This window comes from Phyllostomus hastatus, unplaced genomic scaffold (assembly GCF_019186645.2).
Source record: "Phyllostomus hastatus isolate PE091 unplaced genomic scaffold, TTU_PhHast_1.1 phas_contig_210, whole genome shotgun sequence".
Classification (NCBI taxonomy): domain Eukaryota; kingdom Metazoa; phylum Chordata; class Mammalia; order Chiroptera; family Phyllostomidae; genus Phyllostomus; species Phyllostomus hastatus.
In genome coordinates, this window is record NW_025333737.1 from 30,668,341 (window position 1) to 30,696,290 (window position 27,950).

A 27,950-nucleotide genomic window follows, 5' to 3' on the forward strand; every position below is an offset into this window, starting at 1 on the left:
AAGACCTGCCACAAAACTGCCCACACTCATTTCCTTCTGGTTTCCAGGGGGGCCTCTTTCTAACAGCAGTCATGGCATTCATCCCATCCATCTCTGCAACGGTCATCAGAGAAGAGAAGGCTAGGAGGGAAAGCAGGGCTTAGGAGAGCAAAGAGGATGGGGCAGTGTGAGATTCCTACCAGGTTCTTGGCTGGTGACAAGCTCTTCCTCCAGGTCCTGCTGTACCTGGCATGCAGCAGGTACAGGATCAGTGGGGAGTCCCATGGGCCACCTTTCCAGGCCTGGAGGCGAGACTGAGCCAGGACTCTGTCCCCCTCCCCCCACATACTGTGTCTGAATCTATGGCTGTGACTGGGGCAGAAAGAGGAGGGGGTATAATGGCCCATAGTGACTCATTAAGGTTTCTGCCTCATCCTTGGGGCCTCTGCTGGCGTGAATGTGGTGCCAAGTGAATTGGCTGGCGCCTCTCCCCTTTCTAGAGACAGCGCAGGGCCCTGGGGTGTGGTGGGGGAGTGGCTGCACTGTGGGCTCCTCCAAAGCCCTGGGGCTCTCCGACCAACCTCTAGAAACAGCCAGAGACAACAACTACAAAAATAAATAATTTATTTCCTATCCAAAAGTGAGCCCAGGGTGTTGAGGGGTAAAGGAGAGCTGGAGACCAGGGTGAGTTTGTGAGAGGTCAGGGCCCTGAGTGAGACCCTGTTGGGAAAGGGGAGGACAGGCTTGGCTGAGGCCTGGAGGCAGGGGAGGGACGGGGAGCGCTGATGGAACTGTTTCAAGTTGCTGGCGACAGAAGAGACCACCTTCCGTGACAGCCTGCAGAGAGACAAAGATGTTGACAGGCCCATGCCCAGAGGGTAGAGAGAGACATTGGTGGGCCCCCACAGTGCCCCCTGGGACATAGGAGCCTTCAAGCACACTCTAGGGCAAGGACTGTAAACTCAAAACCCCACAGAGACCAGACAAAAAACTCAAATGAGGGAAGGCAGCGGGCTATCAGGGGATGGTCAAGAAACACTGGGGCCGTGAAGAGGGGGAGAGTTCAGCCCCATAGAAAGAGAACAGGAGTAGCCCACACCGCCTGATTATTGCCAGGTGGAATATTGGGTCAGGATCACCAGATCTCCTGAAACGTTTCCAAGAGCCTGGGATATCTGGGTTTTTATGTGTACTCCCCTGATTTCTGATGGTGGCAACTCATTTCTATTTTAAAGAGAAGCTGAGAGCCCGGGAATACGTATCTGGGGGTCATTGGTTTGTCTCCCCTGTGGGCTGAGGGATGCCGTGAGCCCCTCCGGCTTGGGCTGATAGTGGGAGGCCTAAGGAGTCTTGGGTTGCTCAAATGCCAGCCAGGATCTCAGATCTAGACCTTTAGATTTGGAGAATAGATTCCTCTAGAGAGCAATGAGCAACATTACTCTCAAGGTTTCCAGCAGAGCCACAGGGGCTGGGACAGAAGACCTCACAATGTCACTACGCTATCTCTGCCGTGGAATCGGCTATCTGTCCATCCCTCCAGCTCTGGACACCAAGATCTTGCCTGCTGTTGCCTCACCCTTCCCGGGCTGGATCTGGGGCCCTCCCCCGCCCCCTCCTGCTCCCCCATCTCTACCTGCCTCCAGGTCCTGGGGAGAAGGCAGGACGTCTCATCTGCCCAGCCCAGTGGGCACTGAGTTCGCTCTCATGCCTGTCGGGTTCCACGGCCTCAGGTGGCTCCCCTCCCAGAGAGGACAGGAGGTTTGGAAAAGGAAAGAGGGTCAAAAGTGACCAGGCTTTGTGAAAAAGTTCTTAGAATCCGGAGCCAACCAGACCAGCTGGTGGCTGCTGACCCAAGGTGGGCCCAGCCTTTCCCTGGTGGCGGGTGGCAATGCCCGCCCCAGACAGGCCTGGGCCCGGGGCCAGGGTCAGTGGAACGTGTCTGACCTGGACCGGAAGCTGTGTCTCATGAGACTTGGGGTCCGGAGTGAGGCCTCTGGCACTGGGGAGGGTCCCAGAGGGTCCGGCTCTGAGGGGTAGGGGGACAACACGCAGGGTCTCAGGTCGTAGGGGGCAGCCCTCATCTCTGCTGCCCCCACGGTGGCTGGGCAGTGGACCTCAGCGAGAGTAGTATCCTGGAGGCGAGGCGGTGGCCCCAACAGATGGGGAGAGAGGCATGGAGGCCTGGGCTGGAGGCACGGAGGGTCTGAGGGCCACGCTGAGGCTGTCGGGTGGCCGGGGGGACCCAGCCTGGCCTGCAGCAGGCCCATCATGTGCCGGAGCTCCTGGCTGAGCTGAGACACTTCCTGGTTGAGGCGGGAGATCTGTGGGAAACACAGGGATCATTTCCCAGGGGTCACGACTACCCTGCTGGGTGCACCCCCACCCCCACCCCACCCCACAGCTGACAAAGTCCTTTCGTAACCACTCTCTGCTCACGGCCGCCCTGAGAGGGAAGCAAGGAAGGGGCTATCTGGTCTCCATGGAAATACCCCAAACCTTTCCAAAAAAAAAAGGTTAGTGACGGCAGCCATTGCCGTCCTCCCCGACACCCCACTTTTACGAGATGCACAAAAATGTACTTGAGGAGGCTGCGTGGCTTTGAAACGACAGATGTTGCCTCACTGTCGGGCTATCCCATCACTCAAGGTCAAGTGCTGTTCAAATTTCAGGGAGCGCAGAGTCAACCGAGAAACGTATACAAATGCGGCTTTCTGGACCCCAGACATTCCAAATGGGGAGAGACCCAGGAAGCTACATTCTACCAGCTTTTCCAGGTGCCAGCGGACACTCGGGCGTGGAGCCGCTGGCCTAGAACTGTGAGCGGAGGCAGGACTGGCCCTCGATCCTGCAGAACGTGCGCTGGGCCCCGCCCCCAGCCCCAGGCCTTGCCCCTCCCCCCAGCTGCTCCCTGGGGAAGCTTCATGTTTATCTGCAGGGAAGGCTGACTCCCAAGGGCTGGGCCTGGCTTCGCTGTGGTGACAACTCTGAGATCCCTGGGGAGGTGGCAGAGGTAGAGGCAGAGTCTCCCAAGTACAGCATCTGGGCTCTTCCCGACCGGGACTCAGACATTGGGCTCCAAGTGCCCCTGGGGCTGAAGGCCTCTCCGCCTCTCTGTCCTGGGTCCCCACGTTTGCTTAGCACTCATTTCCCCGGGGCTGGGGTAAGGGAAAGACCTGGAGCACTGGGATGTGGTCGGGGCATTCAGTGCAGGAGAGCATCCCCCGGTTGGGGCGGGGAGGAGAGGCCCCCTTTCCAGGCTGGACAGCCTAAGCCGGTGGGGGGGGGTAGGGGGAGCTGCCATCGCTGAGTACTTCACGTGTGCAGGGCCCGGGCTGGGCGCCTGCGCACTCTCACTGCACCCTCACAACAACTCCAGAACATGCATCGTGTCCCCCATTTTTAGATGAGGAAATCGAAGCTCAGACAGGTTGTGGGACCTGCCTAAGATCACCCAGCTAGTGTGAATATTTAAAACTCAGGACTCCGGCTCCAAATCCTGAAATGCTTTCGTACAAGGCCTGCCCCTGATCCCAGCATGATGTTCTCCGAGCCTGGAGAGCAGGAGCCAGCCCCCACCCACCTCCTGGTTCAGCCTGCAGACCTTCTCCTTCACTTCCTCGGCCCCGGTGGCCAGCTCCTGGCTGCGCCCGGTCCCTGCAGACAGAGTGGGGCGGAGGGATGCAGTGAGCGCCAGGAGCCTATGTCTAGAGCGCGGGCTGGGCCCCTTCCTGTCACTGGGCAGGCAGAGGACGAGAGGAGAGGAAGCTCTGGGGCCAGGAGGATGGGGAGACCAAACTCTCGGGCTGGTTTTGAGGCTCTGTGATTTCCGCGGGCCGCCCACCCTTCTGGTTTCCAGGCACGAACCTTCCTTTTGATATCTGAACGTAACATGCTCTTGTCATGCCTCTTTGCATTTCGACACCTGCCTTACTCTGCCCCTCAAGCGCCTACCCAGGGTTTAAGACCCAACCACAAGAGTCCCCTCCTAGTCTAGGACGGACAGCTGAGGGGGCTCTCCTTTCCTGCCTCAGAGCCCTGCCCTGGTCTCAGGTGTGGTATCAGCACGCTGTTCCGGAATCGTTTACCTGAGTACACACACAGGGGTCTCCCCCGTGAGACTGGGAGATCGCTAGGAACGTGGGCCCGCTCTGGTTTATCCGTGCATTCCGAGCACAGCACCCGGCACGTGGCAGGCCCTTACTACCCGTGGGAGGGATAGGCGGATGAATGAATGCGTGAATGGCAGGTGAATGGCTGACGATGCGTTGAGTCCATTGCTGGCCCTTACCTGTGGGAGGGGCCTGAGAGTGGGACCTGGGGTGCTCAGGCCTCCTGCTGAACTGGAACACCGGGGCCTCCGCTGAGCTGCCGGAGTCCTCAATGCCGTCCACTACCCTGGGACGGGGGCAGTGGTCATCAGTCCCACAGGGAGGGGGTGAGGGCCAGAGCAGAGCAAGCAGAGGGGGAATGTGGCCGTGGTGCCAGGGAGCTGGGGAGGAGCAGCAGTCAGAGGCGTGGCGTGGGGTCGCAAGCTGTGGTGGGTCGGGAAGGGCATGGCGGGCGCATGGGGCAGAGACAGAGAGGAGCACTGGGGACAGAGCTTCGAGAAGGTTCTGGAAGCCAGCAGTGGTGCGGGGAAGGCAGGGGAGGCTGGTGTCTCACCGGGGACTGAGGTCCGAAGGTCCAAGTGTTCCCAGTGGGGGGATAAGAAGCTGGGGGGGCTTCCTGGCGGCAGAGCCCCTGGCGGGGCCATGAGAGAAGGGGCTGTGGCCCTGGCCAGCCAGGGCAGGAGACGGAGATGGCGATAGGGAAGGGGAAGAGATCAGGGCCGAGGAGAAGGGGGGCAGCTCGTCACCCAGAAGGCTGACCAGGGAGCCGCGGGGCCGGGCTGGGCTGAGGTTGGGCAGCAGGAGGGGCCTGCGGGGCCTGGGACCACCTCCAGGCCCGGCCCCGGCCTCGGCCTCCGTGATGGACGGCAGGGTCTTGTCCGAGGAGGAGCCAAGGCTTTCCGAGCGGGGCTGTGGGCAGAGGGGCAGCTGATGTCGCAGGACAGTGAACGACGGGCCTCGTCACTAAGCAACAATCCTTATTGGCAGGTGATGCCCCGAGTCCCCTCTCCCTTCTCCCCGCAGCAGAGGAGCAGAGGAAAGGTGCCCCCCTCCCAGCGTCTCCGCCACGCAACCTCAACTCCACCCAGGAAGGGAAGGGTACCTGAGAGAGCCGAGGGGACCGGGAGAAGCGGCTGAGGCCCTGTTGGGGACAGAGGGGGTTCAGCTTACTCACCCCTCCCCACTCTGTCAGTACAACACCTCCTAGTCCCACCCACCACTGCTCTGGGGTTTGAGAATACGGGGTCTTTTTGTGGGTTTGAGTCAGAGATACCTCCAACTCCAGCTCAGAGAAATCCTCAGGGGAAATTCGTCAGTGTGAAAAGCAGTAAAAGACAAAGGCCTAGGTGGCTGGTGTAGCTCAGTGGATTGAGTGCGGGCTGCGAACCAAAGCATCGCAGGTTCGATTCCCAGTCAGGGCACAGGCCTGGGTTGCAGGCCGGGCCCCCAGTGGGGGCCCCATGAGAGGCAACCACACATGGATGTTTCTCTCTCTCTCTTTCTCCCTCTCTTCCCAACTCTAACAATAAATCAATAAAATATTTTTAAAAAAGGACAAAGGCCTAGGGTGTAACCTTTAGACCTCAACCAAAACCGGCTCCGGGAGCATTTGGTGAGTGAGGAAGCCCGGGGGAGGGCGCCCAGTCCGGAGAGGGACTGGACCGAGGAGGAGCACGCAAGGGGATGGTTTCCAAAGTGCAGGCCCTCTGGGGAGTCTGGAGCAAAGCTGAGGGACGGGCAGCGGGAGGTGACGGGTCAGCAGAGTCGGAAGGAAAGGCGGTGAGAGATGCTGCATGGGTGGAGGGATGGCCAGAGGGGGAGGCCAGGAGGGTTGGACGGTGGTGAGCACCGAAGGGGCAATGGATGGGGTTGCCTGGGGTCGAGAGAGGGTGTTTCCAGGGTGTAAGGCCATGCCTGAGGGTCTCCCTGGGGCGGGCGGAGGTCTGCTTTAAAGGAAGGAACCTCAGAGGAGATGGAGGCTGTGGGGTGGGGCTTACGTACACTCGTGTCAGAGCCCTGGCGCAGGTTGAAGGTCAGGTCTCGGGGCAGGCCAGCGCGGAAGGCGGCCGCGTACTCAGGATAGAGCTTCAGGACCTCCGCCAGCCCGCGGCTGCTCAGCCGCTGCAGGCCGCAGTACGTCAGCGCCTTCACGTCCGCGCTGGTCTTCAGCACGCAGGCTGGGCCTGCTCCCGACCCAGGCTCCTGCCCTGGCTCCGTGGTGTCTGCCCCGATCAGGTCCCCCTTCCCTGTGGGGAAGGGATGCGGGCAGTGAGCCGGGGCCAGTGAGTGGGGGCCGAGGGACCAAGAGGGTATACCTAGTCAATGGATTTGAGGGGCGGTCAGTGTGCTCGAAGGATGGCTGGAGGGGCCCAGTCAATGGGACTGATGGAAGTTACCGGTGGAATTGGGAACAGGCCAGTGCAGAGTGACTGGTGAAGCTGGGAGACGGTCAGTGAGGGACGGCAGTGGGCTGGAGGAACGATCAATAAAGAATGGCCAGGAGGGTCGGTTAAAGGGTAAAGGTCAATGGAGTTGAAGGTCAATGGTGAAGAGCCAATTGAGGGAAGGGTCGATGGGTTGAGGGGTGGCCAAGGGATCAGGGCAGAGCTTGAGGGGAAAGGTCAAAAGGGGGTGGTGGTAGGGAGAAGGGACCAAGAAAGAGTGCTCCTCAGCAGGAATGCCAGCTACCCACCGGGAGTGCCCCAGGTCCCTAGACTCCTGCCACCCCAAGGCCTCTGGGGGGAGGGGGAGGGGTCGGTGGCGGTGTGATCCTCACCCAGGATGGCCAGCACCATGTTGTCCCGCAGCACCTCAAGCGAGCCCGAGCAGACGTAGTAGTGGGCCTGCAGGGCATCCCCGCGGCGCAGCAGGTACTCGCCCGGCGCGCAGAACGAGGCCTTGATGTGCAGGGAGAGGGCCCGCAGGCAGCCCCGGCTGGCCGCGCCGAACAGCGGCAGCTGCAGGATCTCCCGGTTCAGGTGCAGGGAGATGTCGGCGCGCAGCTCATCGGGGAAGTCGCGCAGCAACTGCGTGAAGGCCGTGGGTCACTCTGGCCACCCCCCCACCCCCCCGCAGCTGCTCCTCTCTGTCTACACATGTGCTGAGCTGTCACCGAGGAGACAGCTTGAACTCGCCCTCTGCTCGGATGTTACCCCTTCCCGACTTTCTGGAAGACTGCTTTTGTCTAGCCTCCATTTTACTCGTGTGTGGCCCCTCCTGCTGGGCGGAGACCAGGTCTTGTCCTGTCTGTCCGTGGACCAGGGTTATACACAGTGGTCACTCACACTCGTCCTGGTTGCTCAGCCCTGGGAATGCAAGGACCATCCCCCATGGGTCAGCCCAAGCCTGGAAGTCAGCCCTGCTCCTAAATCCCTGTGGACCTTGAGCAAGCCACTTTCTCTCTCTGGGCTGTCTGTAAATGGCAGGGTTACACTAGACCTTGAACATCACTAACAACCCCGTAGGAGCCAAACTGAACACTCGCAGTTCCATCCTCACGTTACGGGGCCCTTCGGCCGCTGTGGCTTGCTGGCTCTCCCTGGTCCCCATCGCCTCCCCAGCCTCCTCATTCTCAGCCTGCCTCGTGCCTCTCTGCTAACTTTCCACGCTCTCCCTGCACCACGGCACCCAGCTCCAGGACATCCACACTCCCTGTGGGCCCGGAGTTGTACCCCAGGGTCCAGACCTATATTTTCAACTAAGTCCGAGGCACACTCCACCTGGGTCTCCCACAGGCACCGCGCTCTCATCACGGCCCCACTTTGGACCCTCATCTGCACCCTTAAGTTCAGCCTTCCTCCTGTCCTGTCCCCACTGCACCCCTCCCCCCAGGCCAGGGCCCTGGGAATCACTCTGGGCTCCACCCCTGCACCCGGGAGCACCGAGCCCCACGGCGCCTGCCTGCTCTCAGAAATACCTCGCAGATCCCCAGGCCACTCCCCAGCCTGAACATTCTGGGGGATCAAGTCCAAAGTCAAGGCCATCTATGAGCTGGGCCAGCCCCCCAGCCTCTGGCACTCTCTCTCTCTGTCTCCACCCCCCAGTGCTTGCGCCTCAGACCATGAAAGCTCACGGAGCTACTCTCGGTTCCCCGAACTCACCCTGTTCTTTTGCGTCAGCATTTCCGGGCCTGAGTTCCTATTGCTCTTTCTGCCTGGACCGGCCTTCTGGTAGAAGGCCGATTTCCTGATTGTCCTTCACGGTGTCCCGCCTCCTGTGCCACTTTCCCTGACCCCTGGAGGCCCAGACCCAGTGAGGATGCCCAGTGGCACATAGAGCCCCACAGCAGAGCCCCGTTCACTGTGTGATTTGTTTGCCAGGCTGGCATCTCCCTGGGGCGAAGAGCTGCGTGGGATCACCTCGGAGCTCCCTGCGCCCAGCACAGAGTCAGGGCCACAGCAGGTGCTGGGGAAATGGCAGCTGAAGGGAGCATGGCATTAGCTAAGGCCTGAGCTCTCTTTAGGCTCCCAAATTCTAGTGTATAGGAAAAGGGATGTGGATCTGGGTGGGTGCGTGCCCTCGCGAACACCACCTCACGGCCCGGGACCCTGGGGTGCCTCCATTCCAAACCCAGAGAGGCTGGACCTCCTGTGCCATTGCGCCCCCACGTGGCGCAGACCAGGAATCCCAGCACCCTACCTCGTTGGCGTCGATGCCGCCGTTGACGGCCCACGTGGTCTGGAAGTACTCCAGCATGCGCTGCTTGAGCGGCCGCGGCAGGCGATGCACGCGGATGAAGTCCTTGAGGTCCTTCATGCGGCGGTGGTAGAGCGAGCGGCGCGAGTACATGCGCTGGATGATGGCCGTCACGTTCCCGAACACCACCGCGTGCATCAGCGCTGCAGCGTGGACGGCGGGCAGCAGGTTAGGGTGGGCACCGGCTCCCAAACCCACCCTGCCTGGGACGGGGCTCTGGGTTCCTGGGGAAGGGCCGGAGAGCCAGTGGGCTGCTGCGTGCCTACCTGGTGCCAGGTGCTGGCTTGGGGAGAGGACTAGAAAGTGGTCCCGAGGGGCGTCAGACCTGATGCTTCTCTCATGCCCCTCCCCCACAAATAGGTCTTGAACGTGTGTTTCCCATCCCCTTAGCAAGAGGCACGCCTGTCAGTGGCATCCCTGGGGGCCAGCACGTAGTAGGTGCAGAGGACAGCTCTATGAATGAATGCAGGGCTGTCTGGATGGCCTTCTCTGGGCCCCATTTCCCTATTTGCAAGCTGGGCTTAGCAGGGCCATCGCGGGGCTGGGCAGGCCTGGTCTCACCGCCTATGAGCATCGTGCAGATGGAGAAGATCTTCTCGGCGTCGGTGTTGGCGCACACGTTGCCGAAGCCCACGCTGGTGAGGCTGCTCAGCGTGAAGTAAAGCGCAGCAACGTAGGCACTGCGCCTCGACGGACCGCCCGCGGAGCCGTTGACATAGGGCACCTCCAGCCGCTTGCCCAGCTCGTGCAGCCAGCCTGCGGGGCGGAGAACGGATGCAAGGAGCCCCAGCTGCACCCAGTGGTGGCGGATTGGGTTTCCCTGAGCCACCTGCGCTTGCAGGTCAGCTATTTGGTCAAGTATTTATAGAGGCGAGGGGAAGTTTTCGTGGGCTGGCACAGGAAATGTGAGGAGCAGCCGTGGCCTGGGCCTCGGTGCCATGGGTTGGTTATAGCTGCAGCCCAAGGCCACCAACGCCCCACACTGCGGCCTGGCTAGGGGTCTCTGCCACTCTCTCACAGTTTGTTGAGTACCTCCTGTGTACAGGGTGCTGGACCCTGACCCAGCCAGACACTCTCCCTGCCCTGGTGGAAATTACAGTCTGGAGGCCAAAGAGACGTGAAATAAATTGTTGTTGCAGGTGGGAGGCAAGCTCCTAACCATGAGCTAGAGAGTATCTTAGAAGTCCCACTGGGTTAGGGAGGCCCAGTGCAGCGGGGTCGGGGGGAAGAACGTGGTTCCTGAGTGGCTCCCTTAGGACAGAGCGTTTTAGCTGAGCCTGAAAGGAACAGACAAGTCACCAGGTGAAGGGAGGGGAGACCACAGGAAGGGGATTCCAGAGAGGAAGGCATGTTCAAGGCCTACGGTGAGGAAGCAGTGCAGCCTGGGAGCTGGAGGGAGGCCGGCGTGGCTGCGGCTCAGGGGGCACGGGGGCGGGGGGGCGGGGGAAGCCGGCGGGGACCGAGCAGGCCGCTGCCACACACAGGGCGTGTGCTGCGTGTGGACTCTGTTTTGACGGCAGAGGAGCCACCGGGAGGGGCCCGGGAGGGGTACTGCTCCCTTTGCCCCAAATACCCTCCCTACCACTAGAGTGCATCTCATACTGCATTTTGATTTTCTATGAATGCAGTCTTGCTCCCCTACTAGGCTGTGAGGTCCCCGCAAGGCAAAGCCCTGGTCTTCAAATCAGTCTTCCCGTGTTGATCCAGAAGGAGCTCGATGCGTGGTTGAGCATTGGTTGGATGAACAGAGGAATGTGGGTGTGGGGTGTGGGTGCTGGCGGAGGCATCGGCTTGGGTGCCTGCGTGGCAGGGCAGGTGGGTGGGTGGGTGGTCAGCGAAAGCCTGGGGTCAGTGGCTCACCGATGTCCCATAGCAGCGGGTCATTGGCCTCCATCTCCCGGCGCCCGATGACATACCAGACACAGGCCATCCAGTGGGCGAGGAGCGCGAAGGCGGACGTGAGCAGCGTGAGCACCACGGCGCTGCACTGCGAGTACCGCTCCAGCTTCTGCAGCAGCCGCAGCAGCCGCAGCAGCCGCACTGTCTTCAGCAGGTGCACCAGCGATGTCTGCGGCCGTGTGGCGGGCGGGGGAGGCTGTCAGAGGCACAGCGCCCCGCAGGCTCCGTGCCCCACCCCCCACGTGTCCCCCCACCCCGGCACCTTGCCGTCAGAGTCCTGGAGCCAGGGGAAGCTACAGCAGGAAGAACATCTTTGTCGCTAAGAAGGTGGCCAGAAAGTGCAAGGGGGTGGGGGGAGGGGGAATGATGCAAAAACTAATGATGGCTAACGGTAAGGACTTACTATGTGTCAGGACTGGGCTAAGTAGTTGTAAGCCTCATAAAACGATGATGCCTTCAGCCCAAAGATCATCCCTGCTCCTGACTTACAGGTGAGTAAACTAAGAGAGATCAGTGACTTGCTCGAGGACGCAGACCAAGGAAACGAGGGGGCTGACACCAAAGTCAGCCCAATGGGGCTGACACAATGTGGCACGCTGCCTTGTAGTGCCGTGGGCGGCAAAAGAGCAAGTCCCGGCCGAAGGCAGGGGAGCAGACAGAACGACCTCCGGCCCATGCATGAGGTCTCTGGCGCCCTGGGTGCAATCAACTGTGGACAAGAGCTGGTTGTCGGTGACAACAGCACTTGCGGTGGGAGTCACCCCCGAGATAGAGAGACTTGTGGTAGAGTGGGGACAGGCCAGGACAAGGGAAGGCTCAGGGACCTTCTTCTCTGTGGGCCAGCTGCAGACGAAAGGGTCATGCTGACATGTTAAGGGGGGACAGCAGGGACTGAGGGAGCCTGGGCTCCGAGATCCTAGCCCTCATGGGGTGTGGCACTTGGCAAGGGCCCTGTAAACGTTAGCTGTCATTGCCACTACAGCTGCTTTCACTGTGGTTATTAAAGCTTTGGTTAGCTCTTCTGGGCTCAGGGATGACAGGCCGGTGAGGGTTACCTTCTCCCTGCTAGGGCTGGGCGCTCTGGGGCGGCGTGGGTCACCTGCTAGGAAGGCCCTTCGCTGTCCTTTCTTGGGTCTCCAGGAGCATCCCAGGTAGCCCTGGCCCTGCATGGCTATTGAGTCACCTCATGCCATTTTATCTCATTTTAGGTGAAGGAGGTAGCCCTGAGTCCCGCCCTGTGGACCCTCTCCAGGGCCGAATGCCTGCCTCCGGTTCCCAGAGCCCCCGACCTTAGTCCTTCAGGGCTTCCCTCAGCCTCCCGTCCCCGCACTCTGCTCCCTCGGGGCCGCCTCTCCTCTGCCCAGGCCGCCCCAGATCCAGCCCCTTCGGTCCCACAGCTCTGCCGGTGCCTCCTGGCCCCACCTCCCTCCAGCCCCAGCACTGCCCCTCACCTCCCCGAATACCGGGCCACCCTCTCCCAGGTGCCCTGGTTTCCTGGGAAGCAGGGTTCTGTGTTGGGAAGAATACTAGACTAGGAGACTGGAGACCTCATCCCAATCTTCTGCCCATCATTGCTAGCTGTGTGACCTTCAGAAAGCCACCTAACCTCTCGGAACCCCAGTATCCCCCTCTGAAAAAGAAGGATAGGAGAATCTGCCCTGAAGGGTTACTGCAAGGCTCCCGAGTGACGTGCGTGTAAAAGAACCTAGTAAACTGTAAGGGGCTCCTGAAGGGACCAGAGGAGGGGGAGCTGCCTGGGAGGGGGGGCCAGGGGCTCTCTGCAGTCCTCCCTCTCCCCAGGGACAGCCCGGTGGGCACAGGGGATGCGGAAGGGTTGAGAGCTGTGCCTGGAAGGGCCAGGGCCCCGGGGCAGACACACACACACACACACACACGCACGTGTGTGGGAGCATGCACACACTTGTACACAGCCAGGAGAAGAGGCCCACCGCTCGTTGGCGGCTAGTTAAATCTGGCTGCGTGTAGGTGGTTTCCTGCTATAGCTGAGTGTGGCGGGGCGAGGCGCGCACAGGGAAACTGCTCACCACTTCCCCAACCAAAACCAAGGGGGTCTGGGGGCCGAGGGTGGGACTCCCTCCCCCCTCGACCCCAGAAGACCTACTCTCCCCTGGCCGGGTGCGGGGCTGACCACTCAAGGGCACTTTTCTGCAGCCCCTAGGGATCTGAGGGGACACGAGTGTCAGTGCCCCACCCGACACCCTCTCCCTCCTCGTCTGGGTTTGCATGCTCCCCGAAAATGCTCCCTCTCCTGCCAGCCCACCCCACTCTTCACCTGAGGCCCGGCCCCACTCTCACCTCTCATGGACCCTCCCCAGGCCGCCCTCGCCTCTGCCCAGCTGGGGTGCTCTGGTCTCCCCGGCACTGGCTACATTTTTGATCATTTCTATCCGTGCCCATGTTCCAGCCTGGAACTCCAAGGTCAGCTAGCTCCGTGCCCAGCCTCCCCCCCGCCAGTAACTGGGCCTAACCTTGCATTTCATTCACCCCTTCCTCTTCTGTGCCCGCTGTCCCCGCCAGGGGTCAGGCCCCCTCAGCAGCTTGGCTGCTTGGAGGCTGAATCCTTGCTCCTCTTCCTCACACTGACCATGCCCCACACCATGCTTTGCAGACAGCTAAATGCTCATCCGTTGTTTGTTGAGTAAAAATGTAAAAAGTACCACTTGCTCGGCACCAGGCCAGCGCCGCCTCGGTAGCCCTACTTAGCTTCCCGTTTGTCTCGGCTTTCCCCAGAGTCTGTGAGCCCAGCTCCCCAGGAGCACACGGACCCCCTCAGAACCTTTGCAGCTCCGCATGCGGGGCTCTGCCCGTAGCAGAGTCCTGACACGTATCCGTGGGTGGAGGGACGGGAAGGACTGAGCCGGAGCCTGCAGCCGCTCTCTTAACGGGAGAAGCTCGGCCGGAGCCGGAGCGGGAGGGCAGGCCGCTCAGTGGGGTGGGACGCGGGCCGCTCACCACGGTGACGTTGAAGACGTAAAGCAGGTCAAAAGGCAGAGCGGCGATAAGGTCGACGAAGAACCAGGTGGCCAGGTAGTGGAGGCCGATGGAACGGGGGGCAGAGACCACCTGGCCCGACTGGGACACGTAGGTCGTGCGGAAGTTCAGGATGATATCTGCGGGTGCGAGAGACTGCTGCTAGGGTGTCTTGGCCTAGAAACCCAGGCCAAGGACCTGGGTGAGCCGGGGACAAGCCTTAGAGACCCGGGATGGACTCAGAGGCCGGGAAGGGGAGGACCGACGGGGCTTCCGGCTGGTCCTTAAGGTGGCGGGGCCGAGAGGCAGAGGCTGCAGGGTTAGGAATCAGGGCACGTGGACCATTACGACTTACAATCCCAGGGATCCTTGGGCTCTGAGTGCCTGGGTCCTGCAGCCCAGAATAGGGAGAGGCTAGACTGAGTGGGCCCCCCCGGCCGCCCCCCTTCCCCACACACACACCAGGGTATGTGGGGCAGAGGCTCTCACCCAGGATGAACAGCATCTCCACGGTGATGTCGCTGACGAGGGTGTGTCGGGAAGTGATGGGGGTGTCGTCGTCGCCCGAGAAACAGACGTTGTAGGGGACGGTGACTGCGACGTAGAAGGTGGCAAGGAGGATGAGGCCGTCCCAGACGGCCTTGGGGACGCTGTAGTGCAGGAGGAGGCAGCGGGACCCCTCCACGGAGGCCACCTTGTACTCAGGCACCGATGGCTTTGGCTCAAACACGTTCTAAGGGGAGAGAGGAGGTGGCTGGGGACACTTGGGGGCCAGAGGAGCCAAGGCGGGGGGAGGGAGAGGCTGGGCGTGGGGAAGGGGGGGTGAGCACTGCAAACACAGCCACCAGGAGAGGCAGGAAGTGCAGGAGAGGGTTCCAGGGGCCGGCACTGGACCCTTCCTCTGCCAAGCTACCACTCGTGACATCTTTTGAATCAATCGTGTTTTCTGGGGAATATTTCAAGGCATGACCTTCGCCCTGCTTGAGGATATGATGACACATCAGGCACATGTCCTGGCTTGAGGGGCCACGAACTTCTCCCTCAAGTTCCCCTTGGGTCCCGGGGGCCCCGTGGAGGATCAGTGTGTCTAGGAGTGAAGAGGGGAGGCTGGCACAGCACCCCTTTCCCTGTAGCCCCGAGGGACTGCGTAGAGGGTTGGAACTCAGTCCCGTAGCTTTATCAGGGTCCTAGGCGCAGGACAGGGCCAGGTGTGAGGCCCCCGTGGGGGCTTTCGCCCTAGGACACAGCTTGTGATTTCCCCCTTCCTCCAGCAGGGTAACCTCGTCAGCCAGAGGCAGATGCGATAGCTGCTGTTAGAGCCCCGGCCCGTGCTAACTCCTGAGCAGAGCGATGTGAATCATGGGGAAGCAAGGGAGGTGGGGACGGGAGGAGATGCGGGGGGGGGGGGGCCTGGGACAGAGCCGAGCTGGCTGCGAGACAGGGACAGAGAGACAAGTCGCTGGAGGGAGACCAGACAGACAGGGGAACAGGGGGACAGCGGCAGGGAGCCTCCGCATCACGGCTGGCAGATGTTGGGGTGAAGGCAGCACTCACATTATTGGTTTTCAGGCTTCCCCGGCCCCGGCGGCCAAAGTGGCCGGTCAGCCTGCGTAGGGCGGTACGGCTCTGTCTCCGGGCGAATCGAAGTCTGGACCGGGCTCCCCGCCTGCCAAGGGAGTTTTCTATTGGGAAGAAGGTATGGAGATGAGTAGGGGCACACCCCAGGAGGCTGGGTAGGGAGACGTCTCGTGTGACCTCGGGCTAGGACCTCGGACCGTGCTCGCCTTCTCCCCAGACTTGCAGTTACCATGATTACTGTCCCCATGGCTTCCTGAGGGGCCGAGACCCGGGCCTCCACTCTGAGTGATGTCCTTGAAGGAAAAGAGGAAAAGCACAACCTCCCCCATCTCATTCTTGATGGGCATCATGTCCAGGAGGCACCAAAAGGCCGAGCCTGTGGGTGTGGAGAGATGGAGGGGGAAGGTGAGCAGCCCGTGGCGTCCCTCACCCCCCCGGGTTCCTGGGCATCGTTAAAGGGTTCAGAGCTGGAAAGAACTCCAGATACATCAGCCAACTCCTTCGCCTTCCAGACGGGAGAACCAAGGCCCAGAGAGGGTCAGGGACGCACTCAGTGTCACACAGCCAGCTTCTGGCAGTGTGAGGACCAGCACCCGGGCTCCCACTGTGCCCAGTGGACTCTGGGTAAGGCCCGGGGTCCGGGCAGGGCTGCAGGCAGGCCAGGCCCCTCACCGTCTTTCCGGTAGAAGCAGATTTCAGCCCTGTGCTCCTGGTGGCCCTCCAGGGCCTTGTGGAGCCGCTGCAGGGCCGGCTCGCTGGTCTCCGGGCCGTAGAGGAAACGGCAGCTGCACGTTTTCTGCATGACCTCCGTGCGGCCGTACCCCGTGAGCTCGCAGAAGCCGTCCGAGCAGTAGACGATGGGAAAGCCCCTTGGGCCCTGTGCATTGGCCAGCAGGAAGTTGCTATCTGTGAAAAGAGAGAGGTCAAGATCAGGTCAAGGCCAGGAGGGGAGCTCCGCTTCTGGGTGGGCTGTACCTCCCACGAGCTGTGGTGGGAGGTGACAGAGTCAGGAGCCTCCCAGGCTTCTGTGTGATTCCTGGGTCCCCCTCTGGGGTATTCTCGGAGTTAAGAAGAGATAGAGTGAAGGACGGGGACCTAAGGGTGGCCTGGAACTGGGACGGGGACTACGAGGGGATTGGAGAAGGAGACCAAAGAATTCATGTCGTTCATCCACCTGCCTTCGAGCTAGTGAGCCCTTACTGTGGGAGGCAGCACAGCACGGGGAGTTAGGGCACGGGGAGTTAGGGCACGGGCTCGGCACCCCACCTCTGCTGTGACTGACCGTGTGGCCTTGGGCGGGTTAACGCACTCCTCTGTGGCTCAGCCTCCTGAGCTGCAAAGTCGGGGGTGGGGGGGGGGATATGCCCTCCTCACACAGTGGCTGTGAGAGTCACAGCAGTCCCCTGGGGAGAACTCTGCTAACACAATCAGGGCCGCACTGAGGAGGTGAAGCGAGACCCCCACACTGGCACAGCTGTCAAAGCATAGCCCCCCCCGCCCCGTCGTCCCGTCCGAGAGCGGACAGGGCAGAGGTTCTGTGGATGTCACACCCGTTTTGTTGACAGGAAGCTAAACGGCAGAGACGACCCAAACTCCCTCATCCCCTTTGTGGGAGGAGGGATACAGTGATGAGTAGTGTCCTCCTTCCCTGCCTTCCAAGAAAGGTTCTCTTTTTAGCATCTCTGTAGCGAATTTCAGGGGGCCTGTCCCCAGGGCTCCGAGTCTGGCAGGACCAGGCAGTGGAGCTGTGGCTCCAGCAACGCCAGCAGCAGGACCCGAGTTAGCTCCCTCCTGGTCCAGTGGGTGGGAGGCCACAGTGGGGGCTCTGGGGGCCACCCAGGGACAGAGTCTCCGCTGAGGGGAGGGGCCTGAGACACAGCCAGCCCCGGGACGCTAGGGAGGGTGACTGCATGAGGGTGGGGTGGCTGATGGGGACACGGACGGTGCCTGGGAGGTGCTGCTGGGTCCTGGGCAGCGGCGGCTTCCTTCTTCCGTCCCAGAGCCCGTTGCCCCGGTGATGGGCGCTATGGAAACAAGGGAGGCGGGCGTGGAGGAAGGGTGGGGAGGAGGGTAGGTCCCCCGGCAGCTCAGTTTCCGCCCTCGGGTACCGCTGCCCCCGCCCCCCAGCAGGGTAGCACCCCCACCGTCCCAGCGAGGGTGCCCGAGAGGGGCGGCCGGCGATCTCCAGGCTGCAAAGTAGGAAAAGGGATCTGCGGGAGAAGGGGCGGGGAGGGAGGCGTGCGGCTGTCCGAGGTGCTGAACCTGGAGCCCACGCTGGGGTGGGCGAGCGGGGAGTTCCCTTCCTCCCACCGACCACCCCCCTCCTCCTGCCTCACCTCCCTCAGACGCAGACGCGCCACGCTCTTGGGGTGCGTGGCCTGAATCTAAACTAGGTCCTGCCGAAGTCTGGTCTTCTCTGCCTCCCTCCCTCTCTCTTTTCCTGGGGGAAGGGGGCGCTGGAGCCGTCTGGGCGTGGACTCCAGAGCTCGGGACTGCAAAACGTCCGACCTCGGCGTCTCGGATACCGCCCCCCACGGCCCTGGCCGGGCTCTGCCCCGGAGTGGGACGCTCCCCAGGCCTCTCCTCCGCGATGCCGCACGGAGAGCCTTCCACGCGTCCAGTCACACCCGCTCTCTCGGCCCCCGGCGCTCTGGGCTCGCTCCCCGCCTCGCGTCGCAGAGCGCTGCCAGCGCCGTTGCTTCACCGCGGCTTCGGAAGTTCCTAGACCCTCAGCTCCACTCTCCTTCTCGCCTCCGGCCTCACCACCTCCGGAAGACCCAAGCTGGCCCGGTCTTGGCGCCCAGCTCGAACCCCCGGCCCCAGCCTCGGCCCCACTCACGCGTGCCGTCGAAACGGGTGGCGATCGTGTCCAGGAAGGTGTTTTGTGGGGCCAGCAACCCCTTCATGACTGGCATGGCCTCGGGGCGCGAGTTCGAGGCTTGGCGGTGGGGGTGCGTTCAGCTCAGCGGGGCCCAAGGGGGCGCGCTGCCGGCGGGGCCGGGGCGCCCCATGCGCCCGCCTGCCTCCTACCCTCTCTCTAACCGCCGCCGCCGCTCTGCTCCGAGCCCCGCAGCTTTCGCCTGGGCTCGGCGCCGCCTCGGTGGTTCTTTTCCCCACGGGCCAGATTCTTTCCCCCCGGGCTCGGCCCGCGCCCGCCACGTGGCCCCGCACGGGGAGGGGCCACCAGTGACACCCGCACCTCTCTCTGCGGTCCTCCTGGGGAAGGGGAGCGGCCCACGCGAGTCTCTGGCGGAGAGAATTCGGGACACGCCTACCGGGAGAAGAGGTTCGAAGAGGTGGGCGGGGCTTGAGTGCCAGGCACGCCTCTTCCCGGGTGGCCACGCCCCCGCGTGTGGTTCCCTGGCTCTCCTTGTGGCTCCGCCCCACGGGCTTCCCTACTCTCCGCCCACGCTGGGAATGGTATCTGGTTCACAGGGCTGCCGGCCCGCTGGAGTTGGGCTGTCTTGCAGCACCCTGAGAACCCTGCTGTTCCGTTGTGACACAGCTAGGGTTAATGCGGCCAGCTTTGCTGGTTGGGGAGAGACAAGGCTGGGACCTCAGTTTCTAGAATACACTGCTTAGCCCTCACGTATGCCTCAGTTTGCAGAGGGCACAGGGGCAAATTCTGCCCCTGAGTCTAGCAGGGTGGATGAAAACAGCTTTGGAGTCCACCGGGGAGAATCCCGGCTCTGCCATTTATTAAATCTGTGGATTGGCCTCTCTGAGCCTCACTTTTCTCATCTGTAAAGTGGAGCTCATACTTTTTTACCTCATGTGTTTGTGAGAATTGAGTAGCATAAGGCATGTCATTGGCACAAAATAAGTGTGTTGGAGAGCAATTTTCTCTCTATTCTCACTCTTCTCACTGTCCTGATTTAACCCTCCTTCTCTCTACTGCCGTGCAAGGGGAGGAGAGGCTGGAAGCCACTCTGGGGCAGAGAAAGACAGTTTCAAGGTGGACAGAATCAGTTGGCACATCTCCCGTGCGCTGCTGGACCTTGAACTACATCTTCGCTGAGACTTAACCAGCACAGCAGTAAGAAGGACCCAGGTGAGAACAGACAGAGGACTTTTTCACCACAGAAGCAGGAAACTACTGGGGCAGCTGAGCCTGGAGGCTTAGGTGGCTGCTTCCCGGAACAAAACAGTGAAGGCCAGCGAGAGCGGAAAGATGGTCTTGGAGAGGGCGCGCCAGGTGCCCGTGTCCTCCCCCTGACAGAGTGTGAACCCAGCACCGTCTGGGATGTTAGATTGCTTAAAAGTGTCACATCTTTCTGCGTCTCTACTTTTGGATGGTATATTAGCTTCTTAGGGCTCCTGTAACAGAGGACCGCAAACTGGGTACTTAAACAACAAAAATGTATTGTCTCACAGTTCCGGAGGCGAGAAGTCCAAGCTCGACATAATGGCAGGACTGGTTCCTTTTGAAAGCTGTGAGGGAGAGCCTGTGCCATGCCTCTGTTCCAGCTTCTGGTGGGCTGCTGGCAGTCTTTGGCTTGTAGATGCATCTCCCACCTCTGCCTTTATGTTCACACGGATTCTCCCTGCGTGCATTTCTGTGACTAAGTTCCCCCCTTTTATAAGACCTCTGCCTCCACTCCAATATGACCTCATCTTAACTAATTAGATCTGCAATGACCCTCCAAATAAGGTCACATTCTGAAGGGCTAGGGATTAGAGCATCAACACGTGAATTTGGGGAGGAGGCACAATTCAACCCGTAACTGGTGTGTTCCACTCAAGTTGCAGGAAAATCTTGCCCCATCCCCACATTCGTGACTTGCAGCTACCTACAGAATCAAGTGCAAAGTCTGATGACTTGTAAAGGTCTTCATCATCTGGGCTGCACGACCTAACCGCCTCCCCTCCAAGTGCCTCACCTCTCCCCACACTCTCCACCCCACGCTGCAGCCACTCTGGGTGATTCACGATGAACCTCATATCCCCTGCCTTCTCCACAGGCTCCACCCGCAACTCTTCCCCCTGGGACTCCTCTGGGCAGCCCTTCTTGCTCCCCTCCCTCTCCTGTCTCACGGTAAAGGCCGGATACAGCAGAGCCTCGAGAGACGTGTCCCACATCCTCCCATCCAAGCACGCACATCTGAGGTTTTTCCCGCACCCCAAGACCTTGCATATATCCTTGCTCTGGGGGCTCCCTATCCAGGAGTGTTTCGTATTCAGCGACCCCCCCGAGCTGAGGTGTCCCTGAGCTGGGCTTCCAGGCTCTCCAGCTCCTTATAGTTCGCAAGACTCTTACGCCCCCTGGAGGGCGGGACTCCACAACACAGGAACACAGACCAGCCACATTAACGGAAACTCGTCTTTATTGCCCTTTTTTTTGGGGGGGGGGGCGCTGACACCAGGAATGCACTGGGGAGAGGGCAGGGCCAGGTCATAGCCTAGGTATGTCCTCAGACCCCAGATTGTCCCCCAGGAGCAACAGAAGAGACGGCCGCCGCGGGACAACGGCGCCCGGGGCAGGGGCGCGGCGCTGGCTCTAGGCCGGCGCGGCGGCCCATGGTGAGGATGCCGGCTGCGTGGTTGCCATTGGCCTGCAGGAGGCGCTGCAGCCGGCCCTGTAGGCCTGGGGCGCCGGGCCGCCGCTTGCCCAGAGTGAGGATGCCGGCCGCGTGATTGCCCGCGCCGTGCAGTAGCTCATAGAGGCGGCAGGAGCATGTCTTTTGGCGGCAGCAGTCGGGCAGGGGCTGCGCCGCTGCCCCGGGCGACAGCAGCGCGGGCGGTAACAGCAGCAGCAGCAGCAGCGTCACGGCGACCCAGGAGACCTAGAGAGGTTGGAGACCCGGTGCTGTGGGTCTTCCCGCCGCGCCTGCTTCCAGTCCTTCCACCCAGGCCCTGCCCTGGTGGTTGCGCGCCCCCTCCTGGCCTGCGCCCCTCCCTCTCTGTCCCTCCGTTTTTCCTGCCTCTTGGCAATGGTGTGTGAGGGTTGGAGAGGGAGGGTCTCATCTGGGCGTTTACCTGCTCATCCTTTACGTCTCAGCACAACATCCTCTCCAGGAGCCCTCTCGAGACCCCCTGAGCAGAATGAATCCGGTCTCCTCTGGGGATCCTTAATTCGCTGTACCCCTCTTAGAGTGCTTACCACTCCACAGGGAAACCGGTGTGTCAGAGTCTGGCTGCACCGGAAGTTCGGACACTCAGGGAAACAGGCCCTATTGAGTCCCGCTTCCCCTCCCCACAAGGGCGAACCCGTGCAAATCGAGGGCTAGCAGGACCCAAGCTGTCTTGTTTGCCTACTCCTTGGCAGGGGACACCGAACTGGGCTTTGGGCCAGTTCCCTGCCCTCAGGAGCACAGCCTCCTCACTTGTGAATTGGGCATTAATAATGCCTGCTGTGCAGAGCTGCTGGGAGGATAAAGAGATGACAGGTGCAAGCCCAGCACCTGCTGAATCGTGCTCAATAAGTGCTCAATAAACATGAGCTCTTCGCAGAACAGGGCACAAATTGAATGTCAACCAAGGCAGGTGCTCCGCCAAGGGTCCACCCAGTCCCCTCCCTACCTCAGAGCCTACAGTGGAGAAGACCAAGACAGGAGACACCTCCAGCCTTTCTCCCAGCCCCTGAGCAAGCACTCTCATTGCCCCCTGGGGTGATGCGTCCCCTCCACCCCTGGGCCTTTACCTTTGTGGAGGGAGGGCTCATGGTGTCTGGAGCTCAGAGTGGAGTAGCAGGGAATGGTGTCGTCTGCAGTGGTCCGGGGTAGCTAGGAACTTTGAGGCTGTCGACTGTTACCCGCCCCCAGGAACCTGGGGTTTATAGTGCTCCGAGGTGGCGGAGCGGGGGAGACAGGCACCCGCGTCCACGCTGGGGCCAGACAAAGGCAAGTCTAAGATTAGCCTCCCGCAGGGGGGCCGTCTCCAGGCCAGGCCCGAGGAATGGCCGCCAAGGCACCCAGAGGCTGGAGTTGCATCGCTGTGCCTCCGGTGCCCCCCTTGCCTGTCCGCCTGCTCCTTGGAGATGGGGCGGTCTCCGGGCACTAATGAGGCCACCTTGCACCCAGGAATCTGGGAGCACAAAAGAGGCCTGGGCTGGGGCGCTGGCCAGGGACAATGTGGGGAGGGGCGGCTGCTAATGAGGGTCAGGAGAGGAGGCAGGCGTGACACCCATTCTCCCCAGCGTGTGCCGGGGGTGGGGTGGGGAGGGCACCCAGGCAGCGGGCCTCCCTCCCTCCGCTCCTCGTCTCTGCTCCTGGGGTCTGCCCGGCTCCAGGGCCGCCTTTCTGTACGGAAAAAGCCTTCTCTGCCGGCCTTCTCTGCCCTCAGCCCCTTCCTTCCACTAACCTCCAAGATGGAAAACCTTGACGACCGACCCTGGGCCGTGGGGAGAGAAGCACCTGGTGGTGTCATCCTTGGGGGCTGCCAGCTTTCTTGCTGGAGGGGACGGGTGGGGTTCCGTCCCACCGTCAGCAGGAGGGGGCTGCCATGCTGCGGTCTCTGGCATCCAGGGCCCTGTCCACCGAGCGTCGGCTCTGCGTCAGGCCTCCCTGGGCTCTGGAGCCACGGCGTGCACGGGGCACGCCCGGTTTCCAAGGAGCTCCAAAGCCCAGGCGGGGGTGTGACCAGGCCCATGGGGTAGCTCAGTGGGAGGAAGGACTCTGGAAAGCCCGTCCGTGAAAAGGTGTCTACTGGTAAGGTTGGCAGAGAAGGCATTCTGCTGCAGGGACACCTGGAGCAAAGACCTGGAGGTGACGGTGCTTAACCCAGACGGGGTAGTGGGGTGTGGGCCTCATGGCGGTGGCTTCCCCCAGAGGAGAGAGGCAGCTGGACAGGCAAACAAGGCCCCTCACGTTTAGGGTAAGGTTGGGATGGAGAGAGGTAGGAGGAGGGGGGTCTGGGTTGACCTAGGCCATGGCAGGGGCCCCCGAGGGCTCCTGGGGGCACACACACTCAGGGCCTGCCCCAGCAGAGGCGGGGGCGGGGTGGGGGGGGAAGCCTGGGGATCGGAGGTGACAGGCTGCCACAGGAGCGGGGCAAAGGGACCACTACCATTTCTCCAAAACTAGACCCTGAGTCAAGAATCTGGGTGCAAGAGGTTTATTTGGGAGCTGATCCCAGAAAACACGTAAGGCAGTGGGGATGGGAAGGACGGGAGGAAAGCATAAGAACTGTGTTAACCGTGACCCGTGGGCAGCTGGCGCAGAACACGCTTCAGAATCGTCTCACTGCAGGACAGTGAAGCTGGGGTCGGCATTCACAGCTCCTGCTCCTGGCCAACTGAAGGTCGCTCCTGGGAACGTTAACTCCCAGCACTTGCAGCCCGGCATGTGTGGGAACTCTCCGGCAGCTTCCTCCAGGGTGGGCTCCGGGGTCTCCGGGCAGGGCGCTGCTGGTGTCTGGCACACCCCGAGGTCACCTCTCCAGACCTGGCTGACCAGGTCAGACCTCCCTAAGGCCCAGCAGCTCTGACGAGCAACTGACAGGTGACAGAGTCAGAGACCCTGGCCAAGGGCTCCCCGTCTAGGGAAGCCCCAGAGGAGAGAGAGAGGCAGCTTCTGGGGGTGGGGGGGGGGCAGTGGGCGGGCCTCGGCTCAGGACAACACTCTCCTCTGCAGGAGCTGGGCCAGGCGCCTGTGCCTGAGGACCCGGGGCATCTCGGGCGGGAAGGGCGACGAGGGAGAGGCCGCCAGGGCCGCCCGGAGCTCTCGGAAGGCCTCGGGCCCCACCAGCTGGACCCGGGCAGGGCCCACGCTGCCCCGGAACCGCAGGGACTTGTAGCGGGGATAGGCTTCCTGGAGGCAGTGGTCCAGCTGAGAACGGAAGGGCAGAGTGAGGCCGGCGTGCGGCTGTGTGCAGTGTGGATGAGGCGCGCACGGCTGTGCCCAGCGTACGTGTGGGCAGGAGATGCATGTGCACACGTGTGTGTCTGTGGGACTCACCCCTCCCGTCCCCGAGCCTCAGGGAAGTTCCCCTCCTTGCCCCACCTCCCGGTCACTCTGCGTCCACTGCACCTGGGGCCATGCAGCGCGAAGGGGACACGCAGTCCCAGGGACCGATCCTGTCCCCGTGTCATTTACCTTGTCTCGATTTTCCTCAGACAGGTTTCTCAGCCCCCTCAGGGCCACAAACACCTCATAGTGGGGAGCGGAGCCCCCGGAGGAATCTGCGGACAAAACCCACACACCCCGCTCCTGTGAGTGAGGCCACTTCCAAAGCCACGCCCACTGCCCCCCTCCCGCCCCGCCGTGCTTCCCCACTCTGAGGTTCCTGGGAAACAAGGGTTTCTTGGAGCAGAGGTGGGGAAATGGAGAGAAACCCAGGCCTGAATATGAAACAGGACAGGACAGGAAACGGGGAGAGACTGCAGCAGGAGGCGTGGGAGTTAGACCTGGGGAAGGACTTTTGTTAGGAGCAGCAAAGGAGGCTGGGTCTTCCCTTCCTCCTGGAGGTCTCCCAGCAGGCTGGGTGTGGGTCGAGAGGCAGCCAGCCAGCCCAGGAACGCAGAGCAGGAGCTGATGGAGAAGCTTACCCAGAATGCTGCTCTCCACACAGCTGTGGTCCAAGAGCGTGGCCCCTGGCCACTGTCCCACCGCCCGGCCCAGGGCCTCAGAGAACATATCCTCACTGATGTCTTCTCCTCGCACACTCAGCGTCTGGCTCAGCCTAGAGAGAAGGAAAGGGGAGGCAGAGGGGCCCAGGGCACAAGGACAGCCCCTCCGATGCCCGGGAAGCCACCTACCTGCGGATGAACCTGACGACGGGGCACTGATTGTAGGCGCCAACCACCCGCACCACATCGCCCAGACGGCACCTGCCCGGGTGGGAATGGGTGTGAGTCGGGCCCAAGGACCCATTAGCTCACGCCCCTGGCCCTCAGCGGGGTCCTGGAGGGCCCGAGGCGGCTGCGGGGTAGGCCCGTCGTCACCTGGTAAGGCTGGTGTGGTCAGTCAGCACCAGCTCATACTCCTCGCCCTTCTGGGCCTCGGCCAGCAGGACGGTGGTGGCAGCCTCTTCCTGGCCTCCTTCCCGGACCGGGAGCAGCTCAATCAAGGGAGCGCCAGGGGGCAGGAGGTAGAGCCCACCAGGCTGCTCTGGCCATAGGTTCAGGCCCACCACCCCTGCGGGGAGCAAGCGGCCTCTTCGTCTGGCGGTGCTGGGGCTTTCTGCCAGGCCCTGACCCCAGACCCCACGCCTCAATCCTCTGAACACCTGGTCCCACTGCTGCCCTTCCGCCCGCCCCTTCCCGGCTCCCCCAGGCTCAGCATGCGGCCTCTAGGGCTCCGACTGGGAAGAGGCAGTGCTGCTGGATGTGGCACGTCTGGGGGTAAAGGCTGGTGCTCTGCCCGTTAGCGCAGCCTCTATGGGCCTCAGTTTCTTCCTCTGTGAAATGGAGCTGCTGGTGTTGGGGAGGATTTATAGGGTGTTGGGGAGGATTCAATGAGATAATAATGAAGGGCTCGCTATGTGGCAACTAGCTGTGTGCCCTCCGCCCCCAGCCCCCAGCTCACCGCCCTCGAGTCCTGCTGACCTCCGGAGGCAGCATACGCAGGCGAGAAGAAGGCGAGTCCTCGGCACCACAAGGCCCGCAGGGCAGCCACAGCCTCGGCCTGGCCTCCCGCGTCCAGAGTCACCACCACCTGCAGCTGCGGCCAGAGCCGCAGGGCCAGGCCTCGGGGTCCCTGCTCCAGGGCTTCCCGCAGCTCAGCTGCCCGCCAGGGGAGGGGCGCTCCCGGGCCCCCGGCAGCCAGCGCCTCGGCCAGCTCTTCGCCATTGGCTCCCAGGCCCGAGAAGACGTCCAGGAGTTCGACTGCCGTCCCGGCTTCCAGTGCCCGCAGCCCCGGGGACCTCAGTGCTTCCAGAAGCAGGGCCCCAGGGTCCTTGGCTCCAGGGGTGCTCCCCGGGCTGGGGACCCGCCAAGGCCAGGGGAGGGGGCTGGGCCAGGGGGATGTAGGAGTCAGGCAGGCTGTGCCTCCCGGGACCAGCACCTCTGGGTGGGCCTTGTTCAGGGCTGCCAGACCCAGCAAGGTGGCCTGGAGGGAGACGGGACAGGGTGTTGGCCCCACACCTGAGCCAGACCCCGAGTCCCCCATCTGGGGAGTCTTTGCCCACCCTGAGGGGAGGGCTGTTTACCTGCAGAGAGGCCTTCCCGCGGTGCTGCTTTGAGGCAGGGGGCAGGAGCTGCTCCCCACTTTCTTCCTCCTGGGTTTGGCTGGCCTTGGTCAGAGGGAGATGAGTCCGGAAGGCGCTCATATCTGTAGCCCCAAAGACACCGTACACCGGTCAGGCAGCCACAGGGTTTTTCCCAGGAGTTTCAGGCGAGTTGGGTGAGGCTGTTGAGGAAGGGACTGGAATGACGTGGAAGAGGCCTGGGGGGAGGGGCCAGCAGGGTCCAGGATGGGGAAACCCACCCTGAACCTGGGGAGGGTCTCTGGTGGGGCAGGCCCCTCGGTGCTGGCAGCAGAGGGTGGGACGAGGGGGCTTCAGGTTCTGGAATCTGACTGTGTCCCGTGTGGTTTCTTTCTCTCTGGACCACCTGCCCAGACCCTGGAAAACACACCTGTGCTCCCCCTGAGCGGGCGGCGGGGGCCAGGCGCTCCCTGCAGACACCACCTCAGGGCCTGCTGCTGGCTCTGGCCCGCACGCAGCGTGCTCTGCTCCAGTCTCCGCCGCTGCCAGGCGGCTGCCCAGCACAGGGCGCCCCATGCCACACGGTGCTGGAGGCAGGCAAGCCAGGACAGCCCGGGCCCCGGGGACCGCTGCTGCCGGAGCCTGGCCAGTGGCAGCGGGAGCAGCAGCAGCAGCAGCAGCAGGAACAGCAGCAGCAGCAGCGGGAACAGCAGCAGCATCTCCAGGCAGCTCCTGGGCTGAGGAAGGGGCAAGGGCGCTGGTATTAGGGGCGCAGGGGATAACTCATTTCTTACCGCCGCCCCCCATTCTGCCGGCGCAGGAAAACCAAGGACACGGGAAGTTGGGGGAATAAGCCAGGACCCCTGTCAGGCAGATGAGGCAGAGAGAACACCAGGCTTTAGCGTCACACTGACCTGAGTTCGGATCCCGGCTCTGCCACTTGCTATCTGTGTGTGATTGGAGTGGCTACTCTGACCTCTGTCCCCCTGTCTGTCAAACGGGAATATAACCGCCCCCCCCCCCCCCCCGCCCAAGAAGATGCAGAAAGGGCTTGGCACGGGGCCTGGCACGAAGAGGCTGCTTATCGAACGAGGTCTTGTCCACTTCCTAGTGGCTCTGCTTCGTCCCAGGGTCCACCCTGTCCTGCTCTGTGTCCCTCCTGAGCCCTGGGCAGTGGTTCATGTCCCATGTGCACCTGTCACAGCCCCCTGATGCCTGCTCCCAGCATCCAGGCCCCCCTCAGCACTTAGATCTCAATACACAGGCCGGCCAGAAAGACGAAGCCGTGGCTTTAAAGGGCCGGGTCTCGAGACAGGGAAATCCGGCCACTGGGCCCGAGGGCGGAGCTGAGGTGGGGGGTGCTCTTAAAGGAGCAGCTTGCCGCAGGAAGCCGAGCTGGATGCTGGCCGGAGCCGGCCCAAGTGGGAAGCTAGGGCTGGAGTAGCGTGGTCCTCACGCTTGTGTGGGTGGAGGAAGAGGAAGCCGACTGTGGAAGAGAGCGCCAGGGAGCGGCACACCTCATCCTGGAGCGGACTCGGGCTTGAGGACTGTTAAAGAACCAACATTTTCGCTCCATCCAGAAACCCTCTCCCCCAAGGGGGCAGAGAAAGAAAACAC

At 62.1% G+C, this 27,950-nt stretch overlaps 3 protein-coding genes across 6 annotated transcripts; all 3 read right to left on the reverse strand.

Annotated features, from left to right (window-relative positions):
* Positions 1 to 586: 586 nt before the first annotated feature.
* KCNH4 (potassium voltage-gated channel subfamily H member 4) lies at positions 587 to 18,294 on the reverse strand. The gene is made up of 17 exons (XM_045837067.1): positions 18,091 to 18,294; positions 15,924 to 16,157; positions 15,481 to 15,627; positions 15,228 to 15,355; positions 14,163 to 14,406; positions 13,656 to 13,813; positions 10,644 to 10,851; positions 9,345 to 9,539; positions 8,727 to 8,926; positions 6,865 to 7,114; positions 6,090 to 6,334; positions 5,191 to 5,229; positions 4,642 to 4,997; positions 4,268 to 4,374; positions 3,560 to 3,633; positions 1,613 to 2,300; positions 587 to 816 (listed from the first exon to the last, which is right to left on the reverse strand). The coding sequence occupies exons 1-16, from the start codon at positions 18,164 to 18,166 to the stop codon at positions 1,905 to 1,907; spliced, it is 3,057 nt and encodes a 1,018-aa protein (XP_045693023.1). The 5' UTR covers positions 18,167 to 18,294; the 3' UTR covers positions 587 to 816; positions 1,613 to 1,904.
* Positions 18,295 to 20,662: 2,368 nt separating this feature from the next.
* On the reverse strand, positions 20,663 to 21,912 carry HCRT (hypocretin neuropeptide precursor). The gene is made up of 2 exons (XM_045837573.1): positions 21,892 to 21,912; positions 20,663 to 21,034 (listed from the first exon to the last, which is right to left on the reverse strand). Exons 1-2 carry the CDS (start codon positions 21,910 to 21,912, stop codon positions 20,663 to 20,665), a joined length of 393 nt encoding a protein of 130 aa, XP_045693529.1.
* Positions 21,913 to 23,287: 1,375 nt separating this feature from the next.
* Positions 23,288 to 27,657, reverse strand: GHDC (GH3 domain containing). Of its 4 annotated transcripts, none has more exons than XM_045836713.1 (9): positions 27,529 to 27,657; positions 26,764 to 27,065; positions 26,337 to 26,458; positions 25,735 to 26,236; positions 25,132 to 25,324; positions 24,946 to 25,017; positions 24,736 to 24,869; positions 24,284 to 24,369; positions 23,288 to 24,016 (listed from the first exon to the last, which is right to left on the reverse strand). In XM_045836713.1, the coding sequence occupies exons 2-9, from the start codon at positions 27,050 to 27,052 to the stop codon at positions 23,798 to 23,800; spliced, it is 1,617 nt and encodes a 538-aa protein (XP_045692669.1). In that variant the 5' UTR covers positions 27,053 to 27,065; positions 27,529 to 27,657; the 3' UTR covers positions 23,288 to 23,797. The 4 variants fall into 4 exon arrangements, with proteins under 4 accessions (XP_045692669.1, XP_045692668.1, XP_045692671.1 ...); XM_045836712.1 differs by having other exon boundaries at positions 26,764 to 27,070; XM_045836715.1 differs by lacking the exon at positions 27,529 to 27,657 and adding an exon at positions 27,248 to 27,373 and having other exon boundaries at positions 26,764 to 27,070.
* Between the last annotated feature and the right edge of the window lie 293 nt (positions 27,658 to 27,950).

Excerpts from the sequence above, each read along its gene's own strand:
- KCNH4 (XM_045837067.1), bottom strand. The coding sequence starts at position 18,166 with ATGCCAGTCATGAAGGGGTTGCTGGCCCCACAAAACACCTTCCTGGAC. Across the intron at positions 8,927-9,344 it reads CTGCACGATGCTCATAGGCG|CGCTGATGCACGCGGTGGTG; the intron begins GTGAGACCAGGC and ends TCCACGCTGCAG. Across the intron at positions 7,115-8,726 it reads GCGGCATCGACGCCAACGAG|TTGCTGCGCGACTTCCCCGA; the intron begins GTAGGGTGCTGG and ends GCCTTCACGCAG.
- HCRT (XM_045837573.1), bottom strand. The coding sequence starts at position 21,912 with ATGAGCCCTCCCTCCACAAAG. Across the intron at positions 21,035-21,891 it reads TGAGCCCTCCCTCCACAAAG|GTCTCCTGGGTCGCCGTGAC; the intron begins GTAAAGGCCCAG and ends CAACCTCTCTAG.
- GHDC (XM_045836713.1), bottom strand. The coding sequence starts at position 27,052 with ATGCTGCTGCTGTTCCCGCTGCTGCTGCTGCTGTTCCTGCTGCTGCTG. Across the intron at positions 24,870-24,945 it reads GTCGTCAGGTTCATCCGCAG|GCTGAGCCAGACGCTGAGTG; the intron begins GTAGGTGGCTTC and ends CCTTCTCTCTAG. Across the intron at positions 24,017-24,283 it reads CTGAGGAAAATCGAGACAAG|CTGGACCACTGCCTCCAGGA; the intron begins GTAAATGACACG and ends TTCCGTTCTCAG.